Source organism: Pagrus pagrus, assembly GCF_965226575.1.
Source record: "Pagrus pagrus genome assembly, chromosome: 6".
NCBI lineage: Eukaryota > Metazoa > Chordata > Actinopteri > Spariformes > Sparidae > Pagrus > Pagrus pagrus.
This window is the reverse complement of record NC_140190.1, coordinates 16,967,529-16,981,095: the sequence shown is the minus strand read 5'-3', so window position 1 is coordinate 16,981,095 and position 13,567 is coordinate 16,967,529. Positions and strand designations below refer to the sequence as shown.

Genomic DNA, 13,567 nt, shown 5'->3' with positions numbered 1-13,567 from the left:
GTCTCTGAAACACATCTTGTCCTGAAATAACCCTTAAGAAAACACCTTCAGGTTTCTAAAGGTAATCTTTAACACCCTTTTAGGGCCAGAATGTCTCCTAACCACAAAGATGAGACGTTTCGACCTGTACGACAGGTTTGAAGCCTGACAAGAAAAACAAGCTGCCCATGGCAGCCAGGAAAGGACATTTTATCTTCAGCTCCAAACTCTCTTTCCCTCCAGCCAATGACCTGCAGGAGGAAAATCTGCATAGCAAAAGTAACAAAAGACAGTAACATTTTAATTGTGGTCTGTGTTGGCTGACACCAAGTTTCATCTCACATTTGTTCTTAATGTTTCATAATGTGTCTCTCACCTGTTCATTATTATTATTATATATTCATGCAAGTCAACTTGAAATATGAAACGAAAGGGAGCAGAGTGTGAAGAAGGCTGTTTGACCTCCAGCTGTTTGTCCATGCTAATATTGACTTCACTAAAACACGCTTTAACACGCGTAAACAGTATAATAACTGCTGAACAAGCGTTGGGTTCTCAGGTTTATTTTCATCAGAACAAATACACAAGCATACATTCACTGAAGGCATGAGCTAATCTGCAACATTTGTCCCAATAAAAACCACAAAAACTTTAATCCAATGCTAATTCTTTTTCCCCTAAACTCAGTCATGTGCTCAGTGTTTTTAAAGGGCAATCATTTCCTTGTGCGAAGTGCTTTCCTGTCAATGGCGGCTTGTCTTTTATTGGCAGCACATTTAATAACCAATCATGCCACTCTTAAGAAGAGAACAGAGTTACACCCATCCTCTGAGAACCGCTGAGCTGAGCTGGTTCACCAACATACCTGACATACTGATGCTTCGTCTGCATGTGGTAACACCACTGCCGTGCCCTCTGCGGGATATGTCACAACCAAACTACTGAACGTACTGTAGTTGCTGTAGGGAGATTTGCCTAGTATCTGGTGAAATTGTGGTATCTATTGTGAAATCTGCTCCCTGCTGCTTGGATATCTATTATAAAGGAAGAGTAGACATGACACTTTATAAGATTTTGCTGCAATGCTGCTTTAACAGACAAATTCTACAATGACGGTGCAGATTTTTCAATGCTTCAGGTTGTCATCCATTTACTTTACAAACATAAGACATTTTTTGGCACCTCAGCCTGAAATCTACAGCCAATCAGCTAAGCAGGAGCCCCCAACAAAAGTTCCAAGTTTTTTCTTTCTTATGTGGCATCAAGTGACTTAAACTCAGTGGCCTTCTACTACCCTGGTGTTGTAAAATGACCAATAAATGAAAAATCCATCCACCCTCCCTGTGGTGCCTCTGTTTGGCCTTGGATGCACATTACACACACGACCAGAAACAATGACTGAAAAAATTGTGCATACAAATTTCCAGGCAAAGTTTCCAGCTGAGCGGGTAACAGAAATATTGTAAAATGATCCTGTGAAGAGAAACAAGAGGTAATCTTGTAGGCTAAAGCAACAGTGTAGCTGTGTGTAGGTGGAAACGCACGTTTCATCATACTCGCCGTATCACAGAATACTCACAATAATCTAATAATGCAAGCAACATTTTATTCAAGCTCAGGCTCAAACTCAAATTTAGTCTCATCCCTGTGTGCAACGCTGGGCACCGGCCAGCTGCAACAGGTGTTCGCTCTGAAAGCTGAAAAAGAAGACGCTGACATGCAATCATCACTGGCAACACTGCTTGTTCATTACAGTGTTGCATAACTGCTAGATAAAAAACAGAACAAAGTGTATTCACAGGTAATTGAACTCACCTGTCCTGGCCGGTGTCATCCAATCATTCAGGCGGCCTGAGAATGATTGAAGAAGCTGCCCAGTAGTTGCACTGAGTGAGTGGAATTAGCTCTGAGGACTGAGTGTTGTTTCGTGTCTCACCTGGCAGGTGAAAAAGGCTGAGAGCAGTGGCTGCCTATCAAGTGGAGCGCTCCGTGTTGAGACACGAAGACACACCCACTTATTAAAGAGAGGGGAGAGGAGAGTGAGAGGGAGTAATAACACTCCTCTACATACTAGTTTCTGTCTATCCAGATCTGTCTCAGAATGTAAATCCTCCTGAGAGAGAAAATTAAAACATGCTTCCTCCACGTTCTTTGATATAAAAGAAAAAAGCTCCAGTCACCTTTTGCTTTGTTTGAAGTCCCCCCCTCCCCCTCCCCTCTCCCTCTTCATCATGTCAGCCTGCATGATGAAGCCTAGGGGCACATCTTCAGGAAAAACCGGTAGAGGTGGTCAGATAACTATTTCTTCAGGCTTTAAACGGATCCAACCCTCCACAGAGGAGAGGAAAACTGACTTTTAAATGTGAGGGAATCATTGCGAGCAGTTACAGACTCAAATGTGAAACTGAAATAGGAAAAATCAAAGAATACGAGTACGTCCCCGTCTGAGCAAGATTTAAGCTTACAAGTCATTTAAACACCACATTTCCGGAGCACTTTATAACCACACTAATCCTCCCTCCCTATGTCAGGTATTAATCCTACACTTACAGGGTTGCATCAGCACAGTTGCCACACCTTCACCCACAAACTGCCTTTTCATAAGTAGTAACTGCTTATAACAGCAGATTTTGCCGTGAGACATAAACTCAAATGTATCCACTTTGCATTTGCAGAATAGAGCTCATAATCCAACGTGAGCCTGCAAAGAATAGCCCTAAGTCAATTGCTTGTATAATGCAGTCCTATAGTATCGAACCAAAGTGAGAGATCATATTTTGCTCATGTATATGCATTAAGGTCATGTTATCTATTGTTAATCTACACTGGTTCAGATCTTCCCATATGGACCCGATAAAGTGAAGACTCCCACAGTCTCTGAGGAGCGTCTCGCATATTTTGAAGGTTAAAATGTGGCTGCCGAGGGTGACAGCTCCTGAATGCTGGCATGCTGACAAGAGCAAACATTCTCATCATGAGGTGTAAAATTAGGCAGGCCGTTTGGCCCAGGGCGCTCCTCTGCTGTGCCTGATGCAGGAATGACACCCGACTGGTTTGCAGCACCACCTAGGCCCATCAGTGCAGGGAGTCACCCTTGTAGGCATGCCAAGGCAATCCTCAGGTGCTTTGTCTAAGCTTGCACAAAAGGACTGAGTACTACTGAACTTATTTTAGGATATTGATACACTTGAACAGTTGCAGATAAAAGATTAAGTATTAATACAGCGTGTCACATTGACTTTTAATTACAGAGTTAAGATTAATCACATTAAAGTTCACTAAAGACATTTCAGACATCTAAGGGACAGTTTGCTTGACTTTCAGTCATCTACATGTCGACACATGTGTGTTAGTACAGTTTGACCTGTGACAGTAGGAAAAGCACAGGTGTAAACATTTTTTTTTTTTTTTTTTTTAAAAGACCAATGGCTGAATTCCACTTGGCTGCTTCAGTTTCAGGGTCCCAGTATTGTGCATGCTGACTCACTGTCACACAGACATGACTTGTGTCTATGTCATTGTTGGCGATTGGTATCACCTCTTCTTTTCTTACTAAGTCAGAAAGTCTGCTGTAAAAAGTTAAGATGCCTCCTCCCAGATAAGCTCCTGAATGACCTTACAATAAGCAGCATGTTCTGGGTCCTTGCTGAGCAGCTATACGTACCACACAGGTTTGACACGACTAACTGTTAAAAGGCTCGGTGAAACAATGATAGCAGTGTGTAATGAGCAATGATGGTACGTAACTATGTACATTTACTCGAGTACAACATCAGTATTTGACGAGTTGGGAATATTTTCCATTTTCTACTACTTTATATTTCCACTCCACTACATTTTGGAGACAAACATGTACTTTTCACTCCTACTCCACCACATTTATCTGATAACTTGAGTGCAAGCTGCATCAGAGCCAAAGTAAATGAATTTACGAATGACTCAGAATTTTAATATTTACAATATTAATGAGGTAATAACACAAACTCAGAAATATCTATTTTTTTTCCATAACTGAATAAACAAGCTGTTCTCAGAGAAAATAAGGTCCTTTGACAGTTTGGTTATGTAGTTTGTTTGGGCACAAAATGAAGATCTTTCTCTTCTGATTAAAGTTCCATCCCCAAAACTACATAGTGCACCTTTAAGGAGTCCATCTACTATATATGTATCAAAAGCAGATATTTCAGTGGTAGTGTATTTTATGGGCAGCACTGAGCTGCTGAATATCTTTTTTGTACATGTTGCATTGACTTAAATTTAAAAAAAAACCTGTGTCTCAGAATTAATCCTGATTCTTGGTGCTTGCCTGAAAGCATTTTCTTCTGCCTGGAGAGTGAGAAGATTACCCTCTGGGGAGTTATAGGCTATTTTCAACATTCTTTCAGTGACAGATTTTATCAATGCTTGTCCGAAGTGAGTGGAATCCCCACCAGCAAGTATGTCCACAACAAAGTCCACAAACACAACTTACCTTATTGTATTTTGACCTTCCTCACAGGCACAGGTATAAGGGATGCATGTACACCTTGACACACCTAATGGACCACTAATAGCCTTTGTTAATGATATAAGTAACAGCTGATTTTGACAAGTCAAACCTTCCTTTCGTGAGAAAGACTTCCTGGGTGTCAATCTTTAGCCCTCCCAGAAGCCAACTGAGACCACAGGGTGTTGTGACACTAATAGCCTTATCATGTGAAATCAATGCAGCAGTGAGAATGACTTAATACAATATAAAGAACTTAAGAATAGTTCTGATCCATCGATTAGAGTTACAGTCAAAGCCTTTCTTACCGTATTTCTATTGCAGTCACTTGTTCAGTGCCAGCAGGTCCACAGTTGTTACACTTTAATTTACTAACTTCTGTTCTGTACACCAGTTTAGTAATGCAGTACAAGTACTGCAAATAAGCCAAGATGAATATATACTACATACAAATAACATCAAATACATTATAAACAAATAAATTGGCTTGCGTTTACAGCTTTCTGTAATCCTGCAGGTCGGTGCGACTTCACTGAGTGTTTTTGATTGTCTGCACTACTAAGCTCTACAGTCAGAAGCAGGGACTGTAACAGGTGTCTCAGCTTGTCCTCAGTGGCACCTGCTCTTGCTGGGTTTCCTGTTCAGAGGAGCCACTAGATGGCACCTTCCTCACATATTAACCAGTGTAAAACAGTCCGATCTCTTGTCACACACTTGAATCATTAAGGCAGGACATTATTGAAAGACACACGACTTTAACCTACTTTCGATTCCGTCCTCTCCACTCAGCCTTTCAACTTAAATAAATATTTGAGTATAATTAGCCTTAAATGGCTCAAAACTATTCCCAGAACTGAGATTACACTGTACAGTAGCTCCTCCTTCATGTCGGCTTCCACTTATTGTGTGATGATGGAGAATATTAGACAGCACTTACAGGCTTACAGGCTTCACGTACAGGAAGTCACACACAGCCAACTGGCACAGAAATCCCAGGAGGTCGGGCCATGAGATGGACTGGACCTCCATCCTTTTTCCCTTGTGCTGGGAAACGTCATTTTAACAGTGAATTATGATGATAACTTGTATTGACCGTAAAGTAGAGAGGATTTTCCTGTCTAGATAACTTCATAGTGTACCAGTCTGTGTGTGATACATTATAGGAGCTCTTAGTTTATCATTGAATTAGAGAGCATGATTATTTTTATTTGCACATTATGATAATTGTATGTTTATTTCAGCAATTGATAAATAGTGTGTAACAACTTATTTGATTGATACTGAAGAGCAGCTATATATATATGCACCATTTATTTGTGCTGATTTTAAAATTAATCTTGCAACCATGTCAAGAAGTTGAACTCGCACCTGGTGACTTTGTGCTCTCTGATAGGAGCCCTGTACCGGCCAATACACGTTATCCAGCTACTTACTGTACAGGGTTAAAGCCCAACAGTTGTCATTAAGAATCATTCAAGTCAATTTTGACATGGTCTAAGACCAGGACCGGGACACTGCTGGAGGCTCTTGACGACAGGGAATGCCGAGGTTGTTTTCCGGTGGCGTTTAGCTCCTGCCACCCAGCACCTATAGCTGGATGGCTTACCAAGCTAACTACCTAACAATATTTTGCAACATCACGTTTGTTTAGGTTCAATTTTCTATTTCTCTCGTCAATACTCTGTAATTATGCTCTGCTTAGGTTTAGGCACAAAAAAACACTTGGTTAGGGTTAGGAAAACTTCAAGGTTTGGCTCAAAATACCTGGTTTGGTAGCCACAAAATACACCTAGATATGGTCCAACTTCCTGAAAAAAAAGCCGGTTTTGGTCACCACTAACACGGCTTGAAATGTCCCATCAGACTCCCATCAGTCGCCCATTTGGCAGCCTTGTAATAACGCCGCCTCTTTCCCCTCCGACCAAGGACGTTATCCTGATGTGAAAGTCCGCTAATAAGCATATACCATAACTGAAAGATGTATGCTGTCATGCTTAAATCTCCAGAACGTCAACTTTGTAAGAGGGATGTAAAAATTGGAGAGTGACTTTGTTAAGTGTCTTGTAGTAGATCTGAGACATCTCACTGTCATCTCACATCTGCAGCTTCATAATCCACTCCTGTTTAATTCAAAGTAATGCTGTTACCCCAATATAGCACCCCACCATAAAACAAGGCAGTAGCCACAAAGTTTCAATAGAAAACAATTAAAAGTTTACAGCTGATCTCAAAGGACTTATCTTGAGAAAAACAACATGCTTTTTTAAATACCACATTTACACTTTCTGGCCATTTCAGATTTCATATCCACATAAAAGCCCAGACGTTTATTTTTGTAGGAAACAATCTCAACCTGCTGTTTTTTGATAAAGACTGTAATAACTGCCTCCTTCTTTGTTTTGAAAGGTCAGTTCGGGGAATGTCTTTGTGTGTGTGATAACGTTTTGTTATTTTCCCTAAGTGACCTACAGTAAGTTCTTTCAAATTTAAGTGTTATAATGCTCTAAAGTTGTTTCCTGTATCCATTAAGTGAGTCAAGCGCATGCTACCATACTGAGAATGCTTACTGTGATCATAATCTTAGCTTAGCCTGTTAGCATGCTAACATGTAATGTCCATCGTGTGTGTCACAGTGAATTTTCTCCCACATCTTGGGCACATAGACTCTGACCCTACATGACTGTCGATAGGGAGTGGGTGTATCAGCTGATCAGGCATCAGAATCACAGTCATGCTGACCAACATATACAGTCGCCCCTCCTCTGTTTTGAATCACCCAAGGAAATAGTGTCCTACCTAATTTGTACATCCACATACACTCTTCTTCCTCTTTTGCAAACACGTCATTTCTATTCTGAGGATCATGGGAAACAGCTTTTTTGGCCACTTAAAGGGAAGTGTAAAGGCCTTATTTAATTTTAGTAGCAAATTGGGAAAAAAAAAACATATTGCCCACGGAGGTGAAAAATGATTCACCCTCATGATGAAAGTTTTGGGTTATTTTAGTAGCATTAAACAGCGTAAAAACAAGAACTCACAATTTTGGCCTTGGCCTCCATGTGATTTGTGAAAGAGAAGATCATTAGGCACATTTCATAAAACTACAGTGTCCCTGGTTCAGAGCCATGAGTCAAATCCCCAACGTCAGTGTCTTTTTTTTCTCACTGCGTCTGAACACGTCTGTTGCCGTTTGGTTAGGGGCTGTGCAGTTTGTGCTAATAAGTTAACTACTGAACAACTGGGGCTGTTGTCATGGCTAATTGTATCCAACTAGCGTTACCGCATGTTTTACTCACATGTTTAAAAAACACAGAACATTATTATAGTGAACGTAAACAACAAATATGGCTTTTGTTAGTAGCCTACTCACCACTGCCAAGCTAGCAGCAACTAGCTCACTAATATCAATAACAATACATCCACCCAGCCCTCCAGAGTGCATGCAGGCAAGCAGGTAGTAAGGTAGACAGACAGCTAGCGTGTTCAATCATTAGATTTATTGATTGCTGTGGGGATGTTAAGATATTTAGGATAACCTCCCTTGCTTATATCTTGTAAGCATACATCAAGTCCCAAAGAGAAAGAGTTGTCACTTACACAGTGCAAACCTGTTAGACATGTTGATCAGCACATACACAGATTATTTTACCGGTATACATTACATGATTAATATTTTTCAGAAAGGCCTCCTGGGATGTGACTCAGTTATTACACATATAGAGGAGTGTGTTGCAGTTAGTTATGAAGCACAGCTGATTTACAAAGAACATGTTTACGTGGGAGGACAGTCTGCCAGAAAGAGAGGTGACGTATCTTTTCTATTGTAAGTTCACCTACACATTCCCCGAGCATACTGTAAGAGGAAGTCTGTTTCTATTCTGACAGCAGCCACATGATTTGATGATGTTTTTTCTACATTTTCTTAATGCAATTTCACAACTTGATGGATGTTTTTGGTTACACAAGAACCAGAACGATTAGAGATTCAAAGGGAAACTTGTAGACTTTTCCTGATATTGTCACAAACCATCTGGTTCAACAGGAATTCCCTGGAAATAAAGTTTGACCTGAGCAGACCTCTAAAGTGATATCAAACAATGGGAGTGAAAAACGAAATGCTTGTGAGGGAGGGATACAAAATGACCCGCTTTAGGCTAATTCAGATGGGAGCTGTGACTTTAATTACCGCACAATGTTTTGATGGAGACCTATTTCAGGAAAAGGGTGGACACCGATCCAGTGTTCGGTGTTTACAAACTGGCATCCCCTTCACCAAATATGGTCAAATAATTTGGTAATTGTCTGGGTTAAATGAAGACTGTTTGTTCACATAAACACGAGCTTGCTGTTGTTAATTGCTGAGGAAAGGAATGACAATTGAGCATGTGAACCTTTGCTTGTTTGGGAGAAAGACCTCCTCTTTTACTGATGTTTTTGTCATTTTGTTTCATTTTCGTTTGTTGCCGCTGTTACATCTACATTAAACTCAATAAGTAATGAAAGACACTATTGCATCGTAGTCTGAGGACTATAGTTTGTTCAGCACACTGTTCATTGATGAGTTGAACAGCGATGGTAGGTACAGCGAAGATTTGATGTCATATCAAAGCCACAGATCAATGTGGGTCAAGCGAGCACGTCTGCAGCCGCCCTGAACAACAGAACTGTGGTGATTAAAGCCTCGTACTGATTCTGTACGTTCTCTCCATTCACTGCAAAGCCATGTTTACATTCCTGCAGACCACCAACCCAAGTATTTTTTTCAACATGTAAATTGCTAAACATTGTTACATAATCCGTCTTTTGCATTCTTGGTGCGACTAATTATGCTTTTATAAACTGATGGGGACAATATAGGTCATTTCGACACCTATGCACATGCCCCATGCTCAACGCTAGCTGTTAGAAACGTGTAACGCTCTTATCTCTCAATTTGAAGCCCTTTTTCTGTCAGTCCATTACTGACCTGTGTACAGCAACAACTGCATATTGTTTGGGTTTATGCATCCTGTGGGTGTAACTCTACAGTATTACGTGAACTCCCATAATCCCATGCTACTTGAGTCTTTTGTTTTGATTTGACTGAGACAGAGACCCTTGGTGGCCGAAATTTCATACTGTGCCTTTAAAAAAGTTATATTTTGGCTTTGGGAAACTGAAAGAGTAAGCTCATATCCTCAGTTAATTTTGTTTATACTGTATATTCTTAACTGTCTTAACTGTTGATTTTTCGGTTTTCAGTCTCCTTGAGCTCTAATAATCGGTATCGGGCCCTGAAAAAGCCATGTCGGTCGACCCCTAAATTCTTAGACCTTTTCTGAGTTATCCTTGACGTGTGTGACCTGGGGTCTGCTCTCTTATTGTGTTGAATAGACTGAACTAAAATGCAGAATTTCTGTTTGTTACAGGCAAAACATGTAATTGCATGGAAATGGAAAGATGCTATAGGACCTATAGTCAATGGATTAAGACGACATCTTGCAGCCTGGCATAGGAAAAACTTACTTACATAGTAAGTCAGTTATAAGATGTGGACACCCTTCTCACATGTTATGATTGACTTGAGGATGTAAAATGCCTGTGATTGTATAATTGTGCTTTTAGTCTCAGTCTGGTTTTACCTGTGAACTTGTGCTCCAGCTAACTCAACTGTTAGTAATAACTAGGTTCTAAGAGATGACTGAATTTCATATTTTTATTTACGTATTTATTTTGATTCACTTATTTACTCTAATTTTCCCCATACGTGTGTATGTACTATATATACGTATGTGTGTTTATGTATGTAGGCCTAGGATGTCTGTTCTGTGCATTCAATGGACGAAAAGTCAATACAAAATATTGTTATAATTTTATATAACATTATATAAATATATACTGTATATATACATACATATAATTATTGTTGTTATTATCATTATTATTATAAAGATATATTGTTGGGAATAAAGGAAAAGGCACACAGCATAATAATATTATACTAATAATATTATTACATAATGATTACATATTACTACATAATACTACAGTATTGTTTTGTTTTTCTTTGTAATGGTCTGTATTGACCGTAAGTTATTATTCGGTCCTGATAAGACGTCCTTCTTCCCATCATCCTCTGCAGGTGGAGTAGAGACCTCACATGCGTCACGCGCCTTTAAATAGAGGCTGCAGCGGAGCGCGCGCATAACGGTGTGAAGAGCTGGAGACTCATTAACAGGAAGATCACTGACTCTTTACTTCAACCTCTTCTGATCCTTGATTTGTTGTTGCTGTTGTTTCCTGGTCACTTTTCCAAACAAGTTGCCGGACTGTTTTATTTTGAGTCCATTGATCTCTCCCTGCTCTTCGTCTCTGGACACGATGGCCAGCTCCGGACTGCAGCTCATGGGGTTCCTCCTGGCACTGACCGGCCTCGCTGCCACCGTCGCCGCCACTTTCATGGTTGAATGGAAGAAGCAGTCACAGGGGAAGATGCACCGCATCTATGAGGGCTTGTGGGAGATCTGCAGCTGTGCCGAGAAAACGATCTGTGAACCTCACCCGTCCCTCCTCAAGCTGTCAAGTAAGTCCTTTATCACATCTGGATCTCCTCTGAAACACCAGACCCTGCTTGTTGAGATACCTTCCACTGGCTTTAAGTTACTATAATTACACCAGAAGTGCGTCTTCGTTGTATAAGATCTTGGGATTGACCTCATCAGACATTATGACACCAGCCTGGTCTTTATATATAGGGATGTGTTTTATATTCTGCTGGAAGTTTTTGTGTAAATCTTTAATTATATTTATTTAGTAGTTTGTTGCTGTTAATCATTTTCTGCCGTAAACCAAAAAAACTATGCAACTGCAATGGGCTGAATTCAGTTACAGAAAGAAGCAACATGTGTAATATTTCAGTTCCAACAGAAAGAAAGTAATTGACGTGTATCAATGACAACTTCACTATCTCGCTAACATTCCCACCTCTGTGTCTCTAGCTGAGGTCCAGGCTACCCGGGCTGTGATGCTCATCAGCATCTTCCTCTCCACCGTGGCGGTGCTGATCTCCACAATAGGAATGAAGTGCACTCACTTCATGGACAGCAAGCCTGGGAGCAAAGCCACAACAGCTATGGTCGGAGGAATCATGTTCATGATTGCAGGTGTGTTCAGTCTCTTTATTACATTTGAAAAGCCTCTTTGAGATTTAAAACTTCTGTAAGGCATGTAGCAATTACTTTAAGTTATAGACAAACAAGCGCAGATGGATAAAACAATAACACCTCCTCATACAATCATGTAAAAGATTTAATCCTAAAAACTACCTAAATGGCACTTTAAACAAACCAGAGCTGTCTGAAACAATAAGAATAACTAAGACCCATTTTAAAAATAACCTAAAGGATAAGTTCACTCAAAAATCTTAATTAATTCATTATCTACTCAACGTCATACTGATGGAAAGTTGGATCCACAAAACATTTGTGGAGCTTCACAGCTAAACAGAGTTGCAGCATTCTCCTAAACAACTGAAGTAGATGGGGACTTGTTTTAAAACATAAAAAACAGACTGAATAAAAACATAAAATGACTCGAGGGTGAGAAGATAATGACTGAATTTTCACTTTGGGTGAACTGTTCCTTTAACTTCTGTTTGTCCTCCATCTGTACTCTCTGCTGTCACTTTTTCAATATTCAATCAACCCCTAAAACAATAAGAAAACTGTACAAGACAAAACATTTACAGAGTTGTTGTCTCAATAAAAGATTAGCAGGATTTAAATGAACACTTCTGTTGAACACCATGATTTGTTTCCTTGTCCAGGTTTGTTGACCACCATCATCACCTCCTGGTATGTCACAATGATTGTTGAGTCCTTTCATTCATCTCATCGCCTGGAAAGGTACACACACACCCACACCCACCCACCCACACACACACACACACACACACTGGATAATGTAAGCAGTTCATTCTGTACATACATGGATTTAAATGTGTGTGTGTGTGTGTGTGTGTGTGTGTGTGTGTGTGTGTGTGTTTTCTCTTCAGCTTTGAGTTTGGCAAGTCGGTGTTTGTCAGCTGGGCTGGTGGCCTCCTCTCCATGGCTGGCGGTGCTTTCCTCACCTGTCGGAGATGCGCGCGGTCCGAATCGAGCGAGTCCATAAGCGCAAACCACCTCTTCCCCAATAGCAGCCAAACGTCCAACTACGTGTAGCGGAGGGAAGCTGGGGAGGAACCAGAAGAGGCGTCGATAACAATCGGTCCAGCGATTAATTGACAGACTGGAGCAGGAAATGTCCCTCTGCAGGATTATAAATACTACGTACTGAACATCAGTAGCATCAGACAATCAGGATCAAGATTACACACCAGATCAGACTGTGTGAGATGACTTTAAGTCTCATTTTTACGTGTGTTTGTTTTCAGTACAATACTTGTGTTTGTTTGTTTGTTTGTTTGTTTGTTTGTTTGTTTGTGTGATTGTTTTGTCTGTGCCTTCAGCTACAGCAGCGATTTCTGCTGCCGTCAGCTGTTATTTTCCATTCAGAGAAATGCAAATCAAAAAGATTCAACTTTTAAATTACTGCAGTTTACACACAGTGACCTTTGTCAGGCTGTTTAAATGTAAATAAATATGAAATTATGAATTTATTTTTCACAAGTAGCAATGAAGAGCACTTGTTTAATAATAACAGTTTACAGTGTAAACAAAGTTTTAACCCTCTGTAACAAGTTTTCTGTACTTTGACGGCGTATCTTTGCCTCTTCAGTTTCACACTGGTGTTAATATAGATTTGTTTGTGTGTATGTTGTTAATTTTATGACTGAAGTTTTATATTTTCTTGTTGTATTATGAAGTAATTTGGTTGTTTGTATTATTTTTGCACTGGTTTGAAATATGTATGTTTTCTGTGCATTCTGTACATCACATTGTGATGATATAGTCAAAGCATGTTTGTCCTGTTGTCCTGATTTCATGACTTCAGCCACACTGAAATTATAAACTGACAAAATGATAACTGTGATGATTTTGTTCTGAATATGATGTAATGCAACAGGAGAATGCTGTTCACCTTCTGTTCACGTTCACACTTTTTGATATAAACAAACAAACACTT

General features: G+C 40.0%; 1 protein-coding gene across 1 annotated transcript; it reads left to right on the top strand.

Annotated features, from left to right (window-relative positions):
- The first annotated feature begins 10,672 nt into the window (after positions 1-10,672).
- LOC311258027 (claudin-19) lies at positions 10,673-13,567 on the top strand. The gene is made up of 4 exons (XM_084354065.1): positions 10,673-11,027; positions 11,443-11,607; positions 12,270-12,348; positions 12,498-13,567. The coding sequence occupies exons 1-4, from the start codon at positions 10,826-10,828 to the stop codon at positions 12,661-12,663; spliced, it is 612 nt and encodes a 203-aa protein (XP_084210191.1). The 5' UTR covers positions 10,673-10,825; the 3' UTR covers positions 12,664-13,567.

What these genes read in the sequence shown, in the direction of transcription:
- LOC311258027 (XM_084354065.1), top strand. Translation starts at nt 10,826, where the DNA reads ATGGCCAGCTCCGGACTGCAGCTCATGGGGTTCCTCCTGGCACTGACC. An exon ending in GTCCCTCCTCAAGCTGTCAA is followed by an intron (nt 11,028 to 11,442) that starts GTAAGTCCTTTA and finishes CTGTGTCTCTAG; the next exon opens with CTGAGGTCCAGGCTACCCGG. An exon ending in AATCATGTTCATGATTGCAG is followed by an intron (nt 11,608 to 12,269) that starts GTGTGTTCAGTC and finishes TTCCTTGTCCAG; the next exon opens with GTTTGTTGACCACCATCATC.